We start from the raw sequence: 20,870 nt of genomic DNA, 5'->3' as shown, positions 1-20,870 counted from the left end.
CAGCACCTGTACAGTGTTGTTTGTGTTTGTGTCTGCGTCTCGTGTCTCGTGGTGGCTGTATATGTGGCTTGGTTTTGTCATTTTGTCTCTGTGATTTCGGGAAGCAGCATTCTGCCCAGCTAACCTGTTGTTCCTTGGAGCTCACGTGACTCAGGGCTTTCGACCTACTGCCAGACCTCGTTCTGCTCTTGGACCTGGTTCTGCTCTTCGACCTGGTTCTGCTCTCGGACCTGGATCTGCTGCTGCCTCATTGTTGCAATGCCGCCCTGGGTCTGGACCTGGAGCAGGTCCGAGATTGGGATCGCTGTCTGCAATCCTTGCTCGGTTGTTCCGTCGTGGTGTTTCTTTTGTGTGCCTGTTCCTTGCGCAGCCTGTGCGACGAGCGTGGCGCGAGTAGCAGTCTCTTGGGGCATTCTTTCTACGCCGTCGCGTGATCACCCTCGCACAACAAACATTTCAGTTTGCACTTGTGTCCATCACTAGGCTCTGCTGCACCGCATCTTTCACAGGTGGGTTTATCCGGGTGCTGGCAAATGTCGGTTTTATGCCCCATTTGATGGCACGCGTTGCATCCGTCGAAGGTGATGTACCTCGGTAGCGTTCTTCCCTCGAAAGTGATCAATGCGGTCACACATGGCCCTAACATCCACGCTTGTAGAATTTGTCTTGTGTGTGCATACAGCCCGCGCATGAGCGCTGCGTCCGTCATTCCCTGAGGGATGCCATTGGCCACTCCACCAGCTGAATTAGCCGGTGGTGTGATATATATTGCCACTGCATACTTCTTGGTGCCGAGATGCACAGTGTTGATGTCTCGTATCCTAGGTGCCATGTCTTCACTAAAGGTGCTCACTACTGTGATGTTCTGCTTGCTTTCTATCCACTCGATAAACTTCTGGGTCTGAGTGGTGTGTGGGTATCCCCCTCTGTGAGTACTTCTTGGGCGATGACTGGGATTGGCCACTTCGAAAAGACATTAAAAACATTAAAAAAGACATTAGAGTTCCATGTGGCAGTGCTTTGTGAGTGGCGGAGTGAGTGGCAACTTTGTTTTCTAAGAGAGCGCATTTGGCAACAAAACCTATACTCTGGTGCATCAGGTGTAGAAGGGATGTAGTGACCACAAAAAGGCCTCCATTGCAGCAGCACCAGAAAGTAAAGAAAAAGGTGTAACAGGTTGACACTGAATGTGTGCATTTGTTTTCAGAGTCACTGAAGGCCATCTGCGAGTCCTTCAAGGTGGCACTGAGCGTCAAGTCACTGAGTGTGCCATTGTTCGAGGGTAAACTGGAGCGGCGCCGCAGCAAGCTGCCCTTTGTCCAGGGCGAGCGACCAGGCAGCCTGGGCTTGGCCCCTCTGGGGGCCATGACACGCAACATGTCTGAGGGTCAGCTGATGGCCTTTGTGAGTGTGGGCTCACGCGCCCTCAGCAATGTGACCTCGCAGTTCGCCCGGCTGAACCCCATGCGCAGTGTGCGTGGCCTGGCCAAACGCCCTGCGGCTGCACTGGGAGCACTCACCGAGGGCTCCTTCCAGGTGGGCCCACTCTTTTCCTGAATAAGTGCTGCACTTCACCATTTGACTGCTGTGGGATGCTGCAGTGAGAGGACCAGGAAAGGCAGACTCGGAAAACAGGGCAACCTGCCCATCTACTCTTTAACTGAGCGAGAAATTACTACACTTATAAACCCATCTCTGCACGTAATGTGCAGCCTAAATTACTTTGCTCAGGCACTATAAAAAGAAAGTATTGGTGTGCATACAGAGGAAAGCACATAAATATATCACATACACAGAGTGGTTATGCACATTACAATGCTTTAGCATAATGCACGCCAAAAAATATCTGCACCCTTTCTGGCTTACCTTGTCAACAAACAATAATCGTCATCTATCTTGCAATGCCTTTTCTTTATTTAATTCTGTATGCCTGGTTCTTTCAGGTCATTAACGGCGAAGTTTATCAGCATGACATAGCATTTCTGACGGAATCTAGCGAGGACAGTGTTAAAGAAAGGAAATTCACACCAGATCAATGACAATTAATGTTTGGGGACAAGATAAGTCAGAAAGGGTGAAAAGTTTTTGGAGTGCGAGATGCGCAATCTACTATCATGTGCATTGATGCTCGGGCACACAGCGAGGTGGCATCTTGCCAGTGCAGATGACAGTAACAAATCATGCATCGTAATCATTTATGTTCACTCTAGGATAAAGCCCTCTGCCAGCAACCTCCTACAGATGACTTTATAAAGTTGCGTGCATCCTCAAGTGGCCACCAGTAAGGCATATGGGAATCTTGAGGGAAGGCTCTCCACATGTGCTTCACTTGCAGCCACCCATGTAGGATGCACTGAGTGCATTCCTGCTCTGGCACCTGCTGTTTGCCTGCCGGGTATATGCTGCAAAGCTCATGAGTCGTGACCTGCTTTTGTTAAAGGCACAAAACACACAGCCACAACACACTGCTGAGAAGGCAGTGGCACGCCATCACAACCTGGAGTTGGTTTTACACTACTACCTTGTTGCATTTCGACTATCCAAATGTGCGGAAGCATTCTGACAGCAATCATGTTTAAAGCGATTGGGCACGTAAACAGTTTCTCGTGGTGCTTTTAGCCGTATGTGTTATGCACTGGAATATGCACTGTTGTGTACTCGAATACCGAAAATGTTATTTTGAATGGATATCTGTGAATGTGCCTTTCAACACGTTTTGACATGTTGCCGGGACCACCGATGAATTGCGTGTAAACATTCCCGCTCGTGCTTTCTTCCGAGCATGTGATTAAAAAAACGCCTTGGTGTATTCTGGTAACAGCTACGAGGTTCCTGTGAGTGTGTTTTTTTATCTTTAGGAACATGCGAGACCACACTGTTTCACGAACTGCTGCGCAACCCTGATTGATTGTAAAAGCCATCTGATAATGTTTCAAGCCTTTTGCACATTTCACAGGTAGATAACTTCTCAGGAATTTCTCACAGAATGGTGGTTGCGTCGGCATGTGTAGTCGAAGAGCTCATGAAAAAAGAACATAAGCTGCTGACCCTACACATTTTTGTGCATAAAGCCAGCATGTGCAGATGGCGTGAGAAATTTTGTGCGTGTCGAAGTGCTGTGTGAGCTCGGGCTGGCTCGCTATGACACGCTACAGGAGCTACGTCGCCCACAAAGACAAATCAGAGCACGTGGTTTTCCAAGCATTTCAGTGGCGAGAGGGCTCGTCACAGCACCCCACGGTGGCTAAGGTGTCTAGCTATGCAGCATATGGCCTCCAAAACTGAAACTGGCCCTCAAAGTTTCCATAATGTCCTTGGTGCCACAGGTGGCGCTGACTTTTCTAAAGGCTTTTTGCCCCTCTGTTGATTGACACTATCCTAAGCCAATTTCATCAAACCACCTAATCCTCTGACATTCGCAACTGTGTTTTCCTTCCCTTAGAACCGATCCTGTTATTCTAAAGGACCTGCTCTATGCATTACACGACCTGCCAAACTCCACTTCTTCCTCTCTGATTTACACGGCCATCTTCCTATCCCTTCATGTTATGCCAAACATTTTCTATTCCATTGCTCAGTCCCTAGCTCTCGAGCTCGTTACCCTTTCAGCCCAAGATCAGTAGTGCCAGAGTACACTGGTTTCTTTTCAAAGATATTGGTAAGCTACTGTGTGTTACTTAGGCACTACACCATATTTTTATGAATATGAAGTGAATTACTGTGTGCATATGTGTAGCACCCCGTGTTACATTCGGAAGTGTGTCTTTGTTGCAGTTGCCGAATGCAGTTTTTTGCCAGACTTTCATACTTTAATTGCAGCAAGCTCAACCTTCCACAGAAAGGCCAAGTTATCAATGTGCTTTTTATTTATTTATTTATTTATTTATTTATTTATTTACTTCCTTACTTACTTGTTTCTTTGTTTGTTTTACCCTCAGAGTCTGCACCTTCCAGAAGGTAGGGCACATACAAACTGCAAATTAGAAAACAACCTGGTTGATACAATAAACATGAAACAATAAATACATTTGTACAAAAATGTAGAGCTGAAACAAAGCAGCTAAGAAAAACAAAAAAAAAACAAGCCAGAAGAACAAATTAAGTGCCCATTAAAGAACACAATCAAATGAAGTTATGCATGCTATTCAAAAACTCTTAAAATGTGATTGGTCCATGATAGCAGTAGCTGCTTCTGGAAGCTGATTCTATTCAGAGGTAGTCCTAAATAAAAAATTTAAGCAGAGTCAACTCCAGTTGACCTACATGTTACCACTTAGGTGGTGTGCTTTTTGTTGTTGTTGTGATACCCAGTGGCCCAAGCTTGCATCAGAGAGGTTCATTGAGAAGCTTAACATACCCAGGGACATACCCAGAAGCTCCATGGAAACATACTTAGTGGTGCACATAATCAGTGGCACATACCGACAGGAACAGCCCAAAATTTTATACTGCCCTATCTTCGGGATTGGCCCATGAAAACGGCAAGATAGTTGGGTTGAACGTGCCAAGAACACTTTGCCAATGGTCACTTCTAGACAATTTTAAAAGAAGAGGTTTAACAACACGTTCACAAAGATTATTGTTATGATAATAAATTTTATGAAAAAGAGTGAGTCAGGTTGTGAGATGCCAAATGGTAAGTTCTGAAAGGTTAAGCTGTGACTTCATCGTGGTAACACTGGCTGTGCGGTTATGATTGGATAAGATGAAGTGACTGGCACAATTCTGCACAGCTTAGATTTCATTTATAATGTAGTGCCACTGGGATCCCAGATGGGATGATGCATACTCGTGAAAGGCAAATGTAAGCAGTGTAGAGAAATTTTTAGGTGATGGGGGTGCCACATAGAAGTTTCTTTGAAGTGACCCATGTACTACACATTTAGCTTTGGCGATATTCTACTTCATGTGATGGTTCCAGAACAGGTTGCGAGAGATATGAACACCGAGATATTTGATAGATGAAACCAGCTCAAGAAATGTGTTATGAAAGTTATAGTGTGCACATGTTAATGAGGTGCAAGAAACATGCATTGATTTGCATTTAGAAATGTTTAATTCCATGTTCCATGTTTGGCACTGGGTAAGTATGTCAAGTCTGTCTGGAGAGAGGCAATATCGTCTTTATTAGCTGCTTCGTGGTAATATATGCATTCAACCGCAAATATGCAAACCTTTGATAAAATGTTAGTGGGTAAGTCGTTGATAAAAATTAGGAACAGTTAGGAAGAAAATATGGAACACTGGACAGGTAGTCAACATTAGATTAGCAAAGACAAGTTGAGCAAATTTAGAAAGGAAAGCCCGAATCCAGTCAAGCACATTAGGATCTACATTTAATTGGCAGAGCTTAAAGGGTAGTAAATGATAAGTAACCTTGTCGAATGCTTTATAAAAATAAAGAATACAATCTAGTTTTATGAATCCTGAGTCGGGTAATAGATGCAGGCGAGTAGTAAAGACAAGAAGCTGCGTTTTACAAGAAATGTGTTAGTGGAAGCCATGTTATGAAGATGTAAAAAAACTGGTCAGATTCAAGAAAGTTAAGAACAACTTGTCAAACTTGTCAAAAATAACAAACTGGTTTTCCTCTTACCTCAGCTTTCACAAACAGTTCGTCTACCTTGGAGGTTTTAAATCGACCCTTTCCCCGGTGGTCTCAGGTGTGCCTCAAGGGCCCTCTTTTGTTCCTGGTTTTCATAAATGATCTACCAAAATCTATCACAGTTCCAGTAAGATTGTTCGCAGATGATTGTGTTATATACAACATAATTCAATCCCCAAGTGACCAAGAGAAGCTAAGCATTAACTTACAAGAAATAGAAAAATGGTGCTCCACATGGCAAATGGTGCTAAATCCGGACAAGTCAGTAATCATGTCCATCACTAGAAAGAAAAATGTAATGAAATACCCTTATATCATTGCAGGTAACCAACTTAATAGAGTGTAACAGCACAAGTACCTGGGTTTAACCTTCACTTCCGACCTACGCTGGAATACGCACATAGATAATGTGTGCTCCAAGGCTTATCGGTAATTTGGGGTCTGAGCCGTAACATCCGCAATGCAACTCCCGATGTAAAATTACTTTCCTATATCACACTGGTAAGACCAGTTATTGAATACGGAAAAATTGTGTGGGATCCCTACACCGCATCTAATATAGCAAAAATAGAAAAAGTGCGGAGACTGGCTTCCCGTTTTATATATAATAAATATCGCCGCATATATTCACCGACCGCAGTATGGAAACAAGCAAACCTTGAAACTCTTGAAGGCAGAACAAAGGTTGAAAGGATGAAGTTTCTTTTCATGCTGATTCACGGTCACTTTAAGATTAATACAACACAGTACTTAACAGTTCACCCCGACCAACCATCTAGACATCGCCACAGTATGTACATTCCTGTGCCACTCTCTCATAATAATTGTTTTAAATAGAGCTTTTTTCCTCAAGTGATTAAAGAATAGAACCAGCTGCCTAACTCTATCGTGAGAAGTGACTCTCTTGATGTCTTTATTGATCGCCTCGTACTATTTGTACACCACAGCACACCTAGACAATAGCACAAATCCCTGCCTCAACTTGGGTATTCTGTAATTCATCTGTTTTTTGTTTTTTTCTTGTCCAGTACATTTGTTTGTATATTATGTTGGATGTAGTTGTTGAGCTTATGCTCATGTATACTTATGTGCTTTTTTTTTTCCACTCCTGTAATAGCCTGCAAAGGCTGTCAGTATTAATAAATGAATGAATGAACATAGTGAAAACAATGTGTTCAAAAATTTTACATGGAACAGATGCGAGTGAAATTGGATGGAAATTTGAGAGATCTTGTGTTATCCCAGACTTGTGTAGAGACAGCTTTCCCTATCAGCCACTCATCGAGGAGGCTAGCATGTTGCAGAGACTGAAAAAATGTGTGCCATAATGATGGGAGAGTAGTGAACAGTGTTTTTCAAGAATTTGGTACAGATTGGCATGTCTAGGAAGATGAGCAGGCCCATGATGTCAATGAAGTGCAACAATGACAAATTGGGGCAATGCAAGGCATTCAAACAGCCGGACATGCTACAGCGATACAAGCTGTGCAGTCTCAGCCAGCCCCCTGGTGCAACTGTTACTGCAGTGGGCACCCACTTACGTGTGACCCACTTCCCTGAATAATCTTCGAGCTTGACATGCTTCAATGAGTAGTTAACACAACAGTACTGACAACAGTTTCTGTTTGCTGCCTACTGCAAGCCCCATATGTTGCAGTGTAGCAGTGTAGCCACTCTGCATTAAAATTCACTAATGGTAACACACGCCCTCGTTTATTAATGCTAAATTTTTGGTGCAGGGTATATGGGACAAAGTAAGGCATGTTGTGGCAGTGTAATGATAATAGTGGAGAATAGATGCTGGAAAGAGACAGGCAGAGAGGAGCGATTGCTGACAATCTCCAGCTGTCTTGTCACTGCTTAGCTATCATACACAGGCAGGTTTATCAGAAACTTGTCACTCCCCAACCTCCAGTGAAACATCCTGGATGTGAGAAGCGTTTGATGGGGGGCTAGTTGGTAAGACATTTAGGAAAAATTATAACTGCGCTAAAACGAGACACGAGAATGAAGTGGACAGGACGATCGCAGACTAACAACTGGTTTATTGGAAAAGTACACCACCCTTTTTGATACAAACTAAGCGCATGCGCAATGACAAACATGACAAGTTCCAAGACTTCTATCTACTAAAAATGAAATCGCGCTCTTTGCTGGAAAGATACACGGATGAGTCGCTGACGCACTTATCAGGCCCGTGTCTAGCTATCCAAGATGCCTCCAAGATCTCTCTTGCTCTTTGGCTCTTGGCTCGCCCTAACACCTTGGTACTGCTGAAGATGGGCCTGCATTCCTGCATGCATACGCCATAATGAACTGGTAGATGCCTCCCACTCCCGTCTCCTAATGAATTAGCATGCTCCATAAACCGCATGTTATTACACCTTCCAGTCTGCCCCACACAAACCATTCCACAGGTCAGGGGGAACTCGTAGACCACTCCCGTTGTACAGGGTACATACGCACGTCTGTGCTTAACATCACATCTTCCATTGTTTACTTTGCTTGCGTTGGACATGGCGCACAAACGCGATAACTTGCAAGGCGCTGAAAAAACCAAATCGACCCCGTATCTTCCCGCCACCTTTTTAATGCCATGCGATACCTTGTGTAGGTACGGCATCACTGATGCAAGACTTCTTGGATTTTGCCTAAGAAAAGGTGTACGACCTCCATGTGTGATGTGGTTTTTTGGCTTTATGGGGTGTTCGGATGGACACTGGAAAAGATTGGCAAAGATTCTCAGGAGCGAGTACTGGAGACATGTCCGTTTGCTGAAGGAGTGGCTGCGCTTCCTATGCTTCAGCTGGAAAGGCTGTGGTACTTCGGGGTACAGAAGGGGTACAGTGAAAGGCGGAAGGTTGAAGTGATGCCGTACCTACACAAGGTATCGTATGGCATTAAAAAGGTGGCGGGAAGATACGGGGTCGATTTGGTTTTTTCAGCGCCTTGCAAGTTATCGCGTTTGTGCGCCATGTCCAACGCGAGCAAAGTAAACAATGGAAGATGTGATGTTAAGCACAGACGTGCGTATGTACCCTGTACAACGGGAGTGGTCTACGAGTTCCCCCTGACCTGTGGAATGGTTTGTATGGGGCAGACTGGAAGGTGTATTAACATGCGGTTGATGGAGCATGCTAATTCATTAGGAGACGGGAGTGGGAGGCATCTACCAGTTCATTGTGGCGCATGCGTGCAGGAATGCAGGCCCATCTTCAGCAGTACCAAGGTGTTAGGGCGAGCGAAGAGCCAAAGAGCAAGAGAGATCTTGGAGGCATCTTGGATAGCTAGACACGGGCCTGATAAGTGCGTCAGCGACTCATCCGTGTATCTTTCCAGCAAAGAGCGCGATTTCATTTTTAGTAGATAGAAGTCTTGGAACTTGTCATGTTTGTCATTGCGCATGCGCTTAGTTTGTATCAAAAAAGGTGGTGTACTTTTCCAATAAACCAGTTGTTAGTCTGCGATCGTCCTGTCCACTTCGTTCTCGTGTCTCGTTTTAGCACAGTTATAATTTTTCCTAAATCCTGGATGTGACCTGCTATTCTTAGTATCTGTGAGAGCCGTACTTCATTGTGCCAGGAATTCTTGTAGAAACCTCTCTTGATGTTGTGGCCACTAATGATGACAAGAAAGACAGGTTGCCATCAGGGCACCATAGAAAAAAAACTTTGATAGTAGACATGTAAATGTGTAGTGTGATAGGCTGGGCATTGGTACAAGCACCATCCCTGTTGATGTGGTACAGGTGAGGAAAAAGAGGGATGGAAACACCGATGACGAGTTAATGCATTGTGAATTTTCCACAATTTTCCCACATGTGTATAGTATGTGCAGTTTCTTGTAAGTTTGACAAATAAATAATACACAATGACTTTTGCTATATTTTTTCAACAAAGCCAGTAAAAATTCTAAATCATTCCTGGTATCATATTTTTTTTAGAAAATATTGGCACAAAATATGCGTCTAAAAAAAAAAGTAAGCACTTCTAACATTCATTAATAAATTTGTCATGGCAGTTAACAGTTTAATGTTCTTTGAGCTTGCCATGCTTCAATGAGTAGTCAACTCAGCAGTACTGAGAACAGTTTCTGTTTGCTGCCTGCTGCAAGCCCCATGTGTTGCAGTGTAGCCACTCTGCATTAAAATTCACTAATGGTAACACACGCCCTCGTTTATTAATGCTAAATCTTCTTCGCTTTAAGTCTTGCAGGTATACATTTCTTGGAAGGTCCATCCTAAGTACTTTCTCTCTTATCAGGATGAAAGAAAAACATTATGCAGATTTCATGCACTGTGATAGTTGGGTTATCTGGCTATCTAGCATCGTTTGGGTTACACAAAGTTTTACCAGATGGTGCAACATGTTTGTGTAAGGTAGTGTAAGGCAAGCAATTGTATAACGTGAGTGCGTGTGCTATGACAATGATGATGACAGCGAAAGCTTATCTATTGTACTCCACAACGGTAGTGTTACAACGTGTACCCACCCTGGTAGCTCAGCGACTATGGCATTGCGCTGCTAGCCGTAGGTTGCAGGTTCGGCCTCAGTGGCCGCATCTCGTTGAGGGCGAAATAGAAAAATGCTTGCGCACTTATATATAGGTGCACGCCAAAGAACCCCAGGTGGTCAGAATTAATTCGGAGTCCTCCATTACGGCATGCCTCATAATCATATTCCGGTTCTAGCACGTAAAATCCCAGAATCTAACGTTCCAACTTGTGATGATCTCCATCGATCCTAAAGGTAGTGCACGAGGTTAGCTGGACCGATCACCAAGGCAGTGCAGTGTCACAAGTCTCAAATAGTTGTCACGAGAGAAGGATGGGGGATATTGGTGCGCTTCTGTAGTCACAAGCAAATCGTTGCTATACGACATGATGCACATGCCAACCATCTCAATTAAAGGCATGGAGGAAGGAGAGTGGTAAGGATGTTACTCGCTTGTGCAATGCATGCGTCTGTGCCCTGATGAGTATAGTATTAGGCTATATGTAAATCAAACATCAGCAGTCAATGCTGCATATGCTAAGAGTACAGTTTCACAAATAGGCTTGAATGAAAGTGGGGCAAGCAGCTCCAGCAGTGGCACAAAGGAATCCATATAGTCTCCCCCACATGAAGTAGTCGAGTAATGTAAGTGTGAGCAGCAGTTTAGCTAACAGACCATGATTTTTGTTGCGTTCAAATGACTCTTGTATAGAAATATTTCTTGCATGTAATTTGTAAACTTATTCCATTTGCTTTGAGTCTAAGCACATATCCCCACTTTTGTCATGATGGGCAAGAATGAAAAAAATGGGTGCTTACATTCAAGGAAATGTGATAGCCTGTTACAGTATGTCAGGGATTTACTGTATTTCTGGCTACACAGTTACAGAAACTGATACAAGTTCTACACTGTTTACCTGTTGATTTAAACTCGCGTTCTTGTGCCCCCACAAAAGAAAAGGAATTTGTAATGCTGCTTCTATTTTCTGATTATGACTTGACTGCTTTAAAATCTGAACTGCAACCTTGCACACTGGCATGCACCCGTCTTGATGCCTGTGTCCATGTACTTTACTGCTCTGTATTTTACAAAGAACAGGAAGTACAGTCAGCTGCCCTGGCAAGCTGTGTTCCAAAAACCCTTAGTCATTTCTACCTAAAGTGTGATCCTTAGGCAAAAACACAGGTAGAAAGCCACTGGTACATAAGCAACGTTACAAAGACTTCTCTCACTGCTTGCATTTGCAACATCCGTCATATAATTCAATGTAACAATGTATCGTACTTTTACATTGTAAGATATGACATAAAATTAGTACATTGAAGATGTCATAGATATGATCCTATTTACCACCAAATGAATGGAGTAACATGTTTCTGCGACCAGCGGCTGCAGCGTACATTATTGCTCGTGACCAAAACATAGTATGTTACGTACTGGAAGCACAAAGTTGTGCAAATAATACATCATTTGGCATAACCTTACATCCACAAGGTTTAGTTGTAATATGTAAAGTAGTTATTCCATATAAAGCATCGCAGATAGAAAGAAAAGGCACTGCGAAATGTGCGGTGTGAAACTTCCATGACCATGCTGTTTACGCAGCCTCGACTGCATTGCCTGCTAAGTATGAACCAAGTATAGCTTCATTATCCTCACTTCCTAAATCACCTCTTCCTCCTCCTCCATAAGCACTTATCTGGGAATATGGCAGTGCCAAGTATAACTGTCCCACACTTGTTCTCAACAAGACTGAAGAAAGGCTATTAGTCATTGGTCCATCCGCTCCCTTAACTTCCATGTCATGCAATTTTTCTTTTGGTAGATGGCATCCATTTTTGAAGTGAATGTAAAAGTGTGTCTGCAAAGTCTTTGGCTGGAAGCAGCTATCCCATGTAGCCAGCGTTGCATAAATATGCAAGTGTTCATGGTTTCTCTTTGTATTTTTTATGGGATAGTTTTATCACACAAATGCTGATCAGTGACTACTTATTGTGGAGATGCATTTATGACAAACATTACTGCTTCATGATTTTTCATATTATTTGCGTTGGCTTTGCAGATTCTCCTGCTTTGTCAGTAATAGAGGCTGAATTTTTTTTCTTTGTACCTAGCTATGCTTTTTTCGCTGTTTAGCATGAATAAAGTTATATATATAAGTCTAGCACTGCTTTGATAGTGTTTTAAATGCCTATTACCGAAAATGCGGTTCTTTGTATACATTTTTGCTTTTGGCTTGTTAGGCGGCAACATGGCAACATTAAGTGTTCTTAGCATCAACAAGCTTGTTAAAATGCTTTGTATGGAAATATATATCCTTTTCAGACACCAATTAATTCTGTTGATTGAAAACCTACTTCACTGCATTCCTTACATTTTAAGAATCATTTAGAGCACAGTGCTGCAGAATACATTAAGCATTTTCGATTCTCTAGCGAGTTTTTTTTAAGTTTACAGAATGTGGACTGCATGCAAAAACTCCCTACAGAAACATCAGATATGAGAACATCACTATTTCATGTCTAGCAGACTTGAAAAGCACCTATCCAGCCACTTGAAAATTATGCCTGGTTCAACATACTGTGAAAAACGTTGTATCCACTGCATTGAACCGTTGAACCCACTGCGTTGTCAAAACGTTGAACCCACTGCATACGACATACTCTCACCGTGCAAAAATACCCAACCATCTACCTTCCCGCTCGTTTTACTAAAACATTTTGGATTTGTTATTCAAACTTGCAGCACAGTCTCAGTCAAAAGTGTTTCAAGATGTATGCGACAGATTTTAAACATCATTACTTTTATCAATGCTTTTGCTGTTGATGCACTATCTTGGCATACTAGATTGTGTACACAGCACTTGAAAGGCATATACACGTTGAAAGTAATTTTTTTTTTAATGAACAGTCGCTCTCAAGGCACACCTTTCATGACCTAGAGGAGTACTAACACAAAAGTTTTATTCCTGCTTTTGCTTACTTAGATAGCTGCCGATTTCATAGTGGTGATATGATGCCTCGGTGTCTTGAATGCACAACAAACCATGGATTATGTCATCTTTTAATGTGACAAATCCACAATACACACCAAATGTAGTGCAGCTGTTGAATGTTGGCCAGACGCCCTCAACATGTCATGAAAATAGGGGGTTGTGGTCTTGTGATACCACTGACTCGCAGGTAATGCAGAGTTTACCACCACACCCCTTGCCGAAAGACCATAAATCAATGGAATGCGTTACCGTTGGAAGCATTTTGTAATGGGGATAATCCTGACTTTGAGAGCTGTGTACCTTTCTGTTCGTTTGGAATTTGTACAGACAGCTCTCACGTGTATGAACTGTAGGTGTATATTTCATCTGCTTTACATAACGAATGTGACACCACTGCAGCCAGATATCCTGCAGTTTGGCCTTCCACTTTCAAAAGAAAGTGAGTAGCGGGCCAAACTTCTATTTGTATCCTTAACTTGTTTTTCTGCACTTTGCAATGCGTTTTCTCTGCCCTCTACTTATAGGTGGACAGCTCGTCAGACTCGGAGGAAGACTCGGCACGTTGGCTGCGGCAACCACTGCCAGCAACCGAGCGTACACTGAGCTCGGACTACTCAAGTGATTCAGATGCACCAGAGCCAGGCCATGATGCCCTACTAGAGAGCTGTGGCATTCTCGCCACAAGCCCTGGCTTGGCCAACTGCGAGCAAAGGCCACCTGCCCACCAAGCTGTGGACATTGATGACTTTGTACTAGATGCCATGCGTCGTGCTTCGCTACGCCAGCCCAAGACCCAGTCGGCTGCTCTGGCACCACAGATACAGGTGCTTCTTTAAGCATCAATCTGAATGCAACCACACAGCTACATGGAGAAAGTTTCGTTGAGTGCTATAAAGTTTATAAAATTGATTAAAATGGTACATTACCAAACACAGCTGGTGGCAAATCAGATAAGAGCGCACTTCAGAGTTTTCTCATTTTAGTAAGTTCTGGCTAAAAACATTAATTTTTTAGAAAAACGAAATGTGAGCAAGACAGTGATATGAAATTGGGTCAGCTCTGCAGTGACAGTCAAGGCCACTATTTTTCAGATGACAAGTAGCTCGAGTGTCCACTTGTGCAGCGAGACAGTATTTTCAGTAAGCTATCGGTAAAATAGCAACACGATGAAGTGCCAGTGCGGCACTGCCGTCAAGTTGTGCATTAAGCTGCCACCAAACTCACGAGTGCTGCCAAAATTGAAGGCTGCATAGCATAGCATGACTAAATTTCACGCGTTTCGATTTTGATCACGCTTCAATGGGAACTGCTATTGGACTTGTTGCAGGTCCCCCCCGACTTAATTCCAAGGTTGCTCACACAGCCACACCATCAATGCAATTAAGATTACCAACCAATAAGATCCTGAATGTGTGCCACGTTATGAAAAAAAAGGGGGGGGGGGGGGGGGGGGAGTCAAGGGGTGGGGCAGAGTTAAAGCTGTTTGAATAGCACTGAAAGCTTTTTCACATGGTTTGTTTTAGTAGCTGTGGGAAATCTCTGTTGCTATACGTACACAACCTATAGATACTATCTGCACCAATTAAAATGTGAAAAGTTAGGGCAAATAAAGTTAGTTACCGGCTACATAGCATTGTAACAAAAGGCCAAAATATACAATTCACAAAATATACATATTTACTTAAAGAAAGCTCAAAATTTGGTAACTTTTAGGTCTTTGCACAACTTAAAAAGTAAGTTTAAGATGTGCCACTTGTGTTAGCTGTAGGCAGCCATGGGTGCTGCATCAGCAGAATCGCAGGCATGTGAAAGGCACTCCTAAAAAAATCGCAATGCGACGCATGCAACTACCAATTTCTTTGGCTCCATTTGTAGCATGTAAAACAGCCATAATAAATAAGTTAAGTACAACAGTAGTACATATGTCCTCCTATTCAAGGCCAACTGCAATAAAATTTTGGACCGTGTAAAAAGCAAGAAGTTGTAGGAAAACTTGGGCGCGTTGGTGGAAGTTGATATTTGACAAGCAGCAGCGCTAAAAATACAACTACGCACGTGTTTATTTCTATGTGTCATGACTTTTGTTGCACCTGGCTGGTTTCTGCTGCGTTTTGTTGCCAGGTTGGCAGTTTATATATTCGTGTCGTTCTCAGATGAACTTTTTAGTTAGTCAGCGCTTGTGTTGTGATCCTCTTTTCTTCGTCCTCGTCTTTTTAGTGCTGCTGCTTGTCAAATATGTAAAAAGCCTAGCTGCAGATATTGTAGATATAAAGCTGCCTTCACACAAAATTTGCACAAAATACAAGTGGATGTCTTGGGAAAAATAGACATTTTAATATTAAATCAAAACCCCCCAAAAATGCTGCCATGGCACATTACCATGACCTACGAGATTAGGTGGCACTCGCCACATGCTGAAAATCTCGGAGGCCATGGTCTAGGATTAGAGTAATATCTTCTAACCACCAAGTGCACGTCTGCTTTCAGAGAAATATCTGAGAAAAGAAATCCAGACACTAAAAGGAAGAAAATGATACAATTAGCTGCTCTGTAGATTTGCAAAGATTGCTTTAATAGTATATAGTACTACTTATTTATTACCAATTTAGCCAAAGTGAAATTTTGTTACAGTTGGCCTTTAAACAAAGGATGCTCATGGGACACTTGGGCTGTTCCAGGTGAGCGGAGAGTCTCCTGCAGAAGCACCTCCCGGAGGCCGCCTACGCCAGCTGTCCAAATCCTCGGAGGAACTGGAAAGTCGACCTGCCAGCACTTCGCCGGGAAATCTGTCCAGACTGTTTGTGCTAGAGGAAGGCCCTCATGAGCCAGCAAAAATGAAAATGTCCCACAGTGAGAGTGCCATTCAAGATTTTTCGCTTCCTGGTCCGAGTCCAGTGTCCTCGCCTATTGTAATCAAAAAAGATCTGGTACTGTCACCCTTGTCGCGCATTGCTAAGGGTGTACAGACCTTAGGCTTAAACCTACGGCCAGCAGCTATTGTAGGACGTCGTGCACCACTGCCTGTGGAGAGCGAAGATCTGCAGCAGCGTAAGCGGGCCTGCCGCTCACAAATCATCGAACTTTGATGTTACACAACAGGCCAGGTACTCTCCATGGGCAGTGTGTACAACTAGGGTGCAAGTACCAGTTCAGAGCTTGCACACACACAAAAATTCTGGTTCTGGTCATGGGGCAGCTAGTTCAGCTTCTGAAACAAAGAGAACAAGAACTGTCGCTAGAAAATGCACCTAGCAAAGTCTGCACCCTTGAGCAATGCCTCTTTTTGCACCTGTGGGCTTAGCAACAGGGATGTCCCTGTGGCATAAAAACAGCCTCATTGATTTGTTACAAGATATCTAAAAGTGTTGTCAATACCAAAATATGCAGTAGTGGCTCTCCCAAGCCTTTTCCTTAGCTCTGTCCAAAGCTCAAACCTGTACCCAGCCTAGTCTGTCCCCAACCTGCATATTACTACTTACAACTATTTCCCTGCCTGAGTGATAGCTGCCAGAATGTTGTTGATAGCTGTCGGCATGTTGCACGAACAGTGGAATGAATGCAGCAGTCCGTACAGCATGCTTGACAGCTCTCACTGGGCACTTGCTGCAGTTTTGTACATAATTTGTTGCAGCGAGTTTGTATAATCATGTACTCAAATTTGTACCATGCATGTTTTCACCACACAAGAATGTGATTTCATGTATCGTACATTTGGTGTGCCCTGTGCCTGCAGTTTCCTTACCCCTCAGTTAGCGCACAAGTTTTTAGTTGCCAGCCATTGTTGGGAGGCATTTAAGGGAGTGCATTTATCACTGAACACATTCCACGCATTTCCTGTCTTAAGCTACAGTAATTTTGGACCAAGCAAGCAGCAGCTGCAACTTGGGCTGTTAGCGAAAACAAATACTCAGCCGCACAGGCATCACCTCTGTCACATAATCATGTTCTTGTACAGCTTGTTATAGGCTTTTCTTGCCTTTTCAAGCAGCGTGGCCATTCCTCTAACATTCTTTGGCTAAGCAAAGTCATGAGTGCATGCTTGCTGGTTATGCTTCACAATCGGAGAACATGCAGGCCTGACATTTTTGCACCTACGGACTGACTGACTATGGATGGTTCAGTCCTGGACCACTCCAGAGGAACACTGTGTTGAAATTTGACATTGAAATTTGGCTGTTTGTGGCACATTCCTGTTTTAAAAAACTTCCACAGGCACCCACGTGGGCTGTAATCAAAATTAAAATTGACGTGATGTAAGGCACTTTTGAGCTTAGAATTGTCCGGAGCGTTTCCACAGGTAGCTTATTTGTGGTAATAGCATATGAAGCACCAAAGAGTCGATACCACTTTACCACAGAGGCTAACAGTACCTCCTAACCAAACAATGTGTTAATGTACAAGTTAAGCTCTAGGAAAGTGCTTGCAAATGTGTATCTTGTTATAGTTATGCCAGTTATACAGCAGATGAGTCACTTTGTGTGTACAGTGTCGCATGTCTAGCAAAATGGAAGTAGCAATGTGTACTTTAGAAAGCATTTTAGTGTGCAGAAAGGCCTTCACTATAGTGAAATTATACCAGAAGGTCCGATTCCAGCACAATGTGGCCGTGCACTTCTGAAGAAAACAGGTAACAGCGCTGAAGAGTACGAGACATGACTGAGACAAACGAAGCGCTGTCTCAGTCACGTCCCATTGTTCAGCGCTGTTACTCGTTTTCTTCAGAAATGTACCAACCAGCCCAAGTTAGCACGTTATTGTAGCTGTGCACAACTGGTTAAACTTCATTTACATGCGAGCTGTGCTGCTTGGTGTATCGGGACTGAATTCCCGGTTTGGTACAGATCTTTAATTTAAGTGATGTTAACTATACCAGAAAATTTTCTGCAGCTGCAATGCTTGTGCAAATTGTTTAGCATTGTTTAGCAACTAGTTTCTACGTTTACATTTAAACTGTACAGCCCAAGCAAATGATGTATCTGCTATTGAGTGCTCCTAGGCATATCCCCTTTGCAAGACCATAATGCTTAGCACAATCTTTTTTGGTATACCAGTTGGGTTAAAGCCAAAGCAACATGACATGTGAACACCATGTGCTCAGCGTCTTGGCACTGCAGTAGCCCAAACGCTTGGCCCATGTACTACCATATTGGTTCAGCCTCTAAATAAAATTGTGTGGCCTATGAGCGTGTGACTTGTGGTGTGTCATGTCAAGGGAAGTAAAGGAGCTGGATAGTAAGCAAGCCCTTCACAGTGAAAGACGCAGCAAAGTGCATTTTGTTGGTGAATTTATTCCAAACACAGTCAAATTAATTTGCACAACCAGATACGACAAACATTTCATCTGAACCTATTCTTGCTTCAGAGTAAACGGACAGGCTCCTACAAAATGCAACAAATCATTGTACATTGTTCCATTAGCTCTTAAACATAAGAGCAGGCAGGGGTCATGGTTTTCATATTGAGTTCAACAGAGAATGGATCAGTACTTTAAAGAGAAATGAAACCTTCAATATTTCCCCTAAAACGGGGGAGCAGGGAGAGAGGCAAGGATGCTCTTAATTTTCAACAACTCTTCATTTTAAAATAATGAGACACACCAGGCTGCTTACATTTGTCAGTGGACAGTATCACTCTGACGTGCATAAGAGTTGGGTGTCTCAATGTTCAAGTACACTGTGTCGCCACCTTCAATATCAAGGTCAACAGCCCCTATGCAGCTCTCCCAACCTCTGCTATGAAGTTCTCGTTGTTTCATGGAGCAGCCAACACAGTAGTAGAATGAGAACGCCCACATGTGATAATGAACTGTGTAGCAACCAGCTTATGTCCGCATGAGTGAAAAAGTTGCATGATGCAAAAAATCTGTTGTACAGCTTCAGTAGTAGCCTTGCTTTTCATAAAATAAAGCAGAAGAGGGATAAAAAAAAACACTGACCACAGGCAACTCTTCAAAATGGATGCATTCCAGGCAGGCACTTAGCCCAACTGGAAGCACTTTCACATGCTGCATCAAAAGAAACACTGTCGGGCCACTATTCAGACTACACCAAAGCTTTTGTCTCCATACGCTGTGCCTCTCATTAGCTGCTTAGAGCAGCATATGCCAAACAAAGCAGTAAAAGAGGAAAGAGAAACTACGGCTGTCCAAGAGCACCACTTAGTGATGTGCCTTGCAACAGGCCACCTTGGCTATGCCATCGAAACCACTTCAGATAATAGCAGAGGCACTCCAGTTAGCTCACCAGGTCTCTTAAGGTGGCGAAGGGGACAAAGTGTGCACATATCGCCCAGAAAAGCCATGACAGTGTGCCCGTTAATAAAAGAAAAAAAAACTGCTCAAAAGAAAGGTGGGATATGTCCAAATCACTAGGATTTGGAGCCGGCCTAGGGAGGGAAATACCCGTGCCTGGCAGCCCAAGTAGCAGTTAAGTCAACTGAAGCGAGCTTTATTCTGTACAGACGTGCACACGTGGAGCAAGAGCAGGCTTCTGGAGGCCCTCCTGGTGACACGATTAACACGTGGAGCAAGAGCAGGCTTCTGGAGGCCCTCCTGGTGACACGATTAACAGCAAGGGCTAGAACAGGCATGCCTACCTCAGGATCTACCAAGCCAGATGTGAAACTCAGCAAACTTCATTCATGGCCATTTCATTGACCCCAAACCCTAGCGGCCTCCTGTAAGGCAGAGAGAAAGAGTACACATTTGCTTTGTCAGAAATATCAATGATACACTAACATGCAATAATCTGGCAATAACTTTAACAAAAGCAAAACGAATGCTATTATAAACACACCACACAATGAACAAAATATGCTTTCCCCTGTCTGATTCACTTGGGCATCACTTCTTTCTGCAAGCAGTGTGCCAAATTGTTTTCCCAACAACTGCCTCTAGTAATTAGTACCAAGAAAACACTACCAAAAGCTCATGCCACTTGTTAACCCTGCCTGCAGCTGAACTCTTTTTTCACCTTTTCAGGTGTAGTTTTGTTCCACAATGGTCATCATTTGAGAGAGCATCTAGGTGGTATTGCCAACTGGAAAGAACAGGAGAAATAGCTCTAAGGAGACACACCTATGAATAATGTTTATTAAACGGTACAATTGCACAAGTCTTAACCCTCTAAAATGCTTTCCTGATTGCAGGAAAATAAATTGTTTATATACTGATGGAAAAAAAATTGTGATACACCAAAATATAAAGCTATAAATGAAATATGCATGCAGAAAACTACTCGGAGATCTTGGAAAGTTCTTCCTCAAAATTCACATGAACCCTACCAAAAGCATAAGGAAGAAAAAAAAAATGGTTGTAATGATATTCACTATGGTTTTTGTCTCGAAGTTGGACCCACCGCGGTGGCAGCCCAGTGGCCACGACATTGCACAGCTGAACCACGACCACATTGTGATGGGGCACATTGTGATGGGGGTCGAATACAAGACACGCCTGTGTACCGTGCTTGGGGTACACATGTACTCCAGGTAGTCAAAACCAATTTTCACTACGGCATCCCTCGCAACTAACAATGCAGTTCTGGGACGTTAAACACCACATTTTAACCCCGAGTTGGAGCACACCACAAAACTACCTGGATGTTCGGACGAGGGTGTCAAACCAAAAAGTATCGGGTTTGGTTTGGGTTCAAATTTCTACATATTTCCTGGTTCAGTTCAGGTTCAGCTCTGGAACAAAAATAGTTTGAACCAGTTCATACAGGTTCATAACGGTTTGTAATTAAGTATAACAAGAAGCTTTAAAAACATTTTTGTGAT

At 43.2% G+C, this 20,870-nt stretch overlaps 2 protein-coding genes across 3 annotated transcripts in view; one reads left to right on the top strand and one right to left on the bottom strand.

The window, feature by feature from the left end:
- LOC119457473 (phosphatidylinositide phosphatase SAC2) overlaps positions 1–18,274 on the top strand; it is a 142,427-nt gene extending 124,153 nt beyond the window's left edge. The window contains exons 17-19 of the mRNA XM_037719048.2: positions 1,208–1,536; positions 13,619–13,918; positions 15,773–18,274. Of these exons, the coding sequence (XP_037574976.1) occupies positions 1,208–1,536; positions 13,619–13,918; positions 15,773–16,180 (1,037 nt within the window). The 3' untranslated portion in view covers positions 16,181–18,274. The remainder of the gene's footprint in view (positions 1–1,207; positions 1,537–13,618; positions 13,919–15,772) is intronic.
- Positions 18,275–18,362: 88 nt separating this feature from the next.
- The window catches only part of LOC119457478 (casein kinase I), a 54,394-nt gene continuing 51,886 nt past the window's right edge, over positions 18,363–20,870 (bottom strand). The window contains exons 6-7 of one of the 2 annotated variants that reach the window (XM_037719061.2): positions 20,066–20,131; positions 18,363–19,769 (exon numbers count right to left, since the gene is read on the bottom strand). In XM_037719061.2, the coding sequence (XP_037574989.1) occupies positions 20,115–20,131 (17 nt within the window). In that variant the 3' untranslated portion in view covers positions 18,363–19,769; positions 20,066–20,114. The remainder of the gene's footprint in view (positions 19,770–20,065; positions 20,132–20,870) is intronic. The other variant, XM_037719069.2, reaches the window with a different exon arrangement.

Source organism: Dermacentor silvarum, chromosome 1 (assembly GCF_013339745.2).
Source record: "Dermacentor silvarum isolate Dsil-2018 chromosome 1, BIME_Dsil_1.4, whole genome shotgun sequence".
NCBI lineage: Eukaryota > Metazoa > Arthropoda > Arachnida > Ixodida > Ixodidae > Dermacentor > Dermacentor silvarum.
Note: the sequence above shows the minus strand (reverse complement) of the source record. Positions and strands in the feature narration are given on the sequence as shown.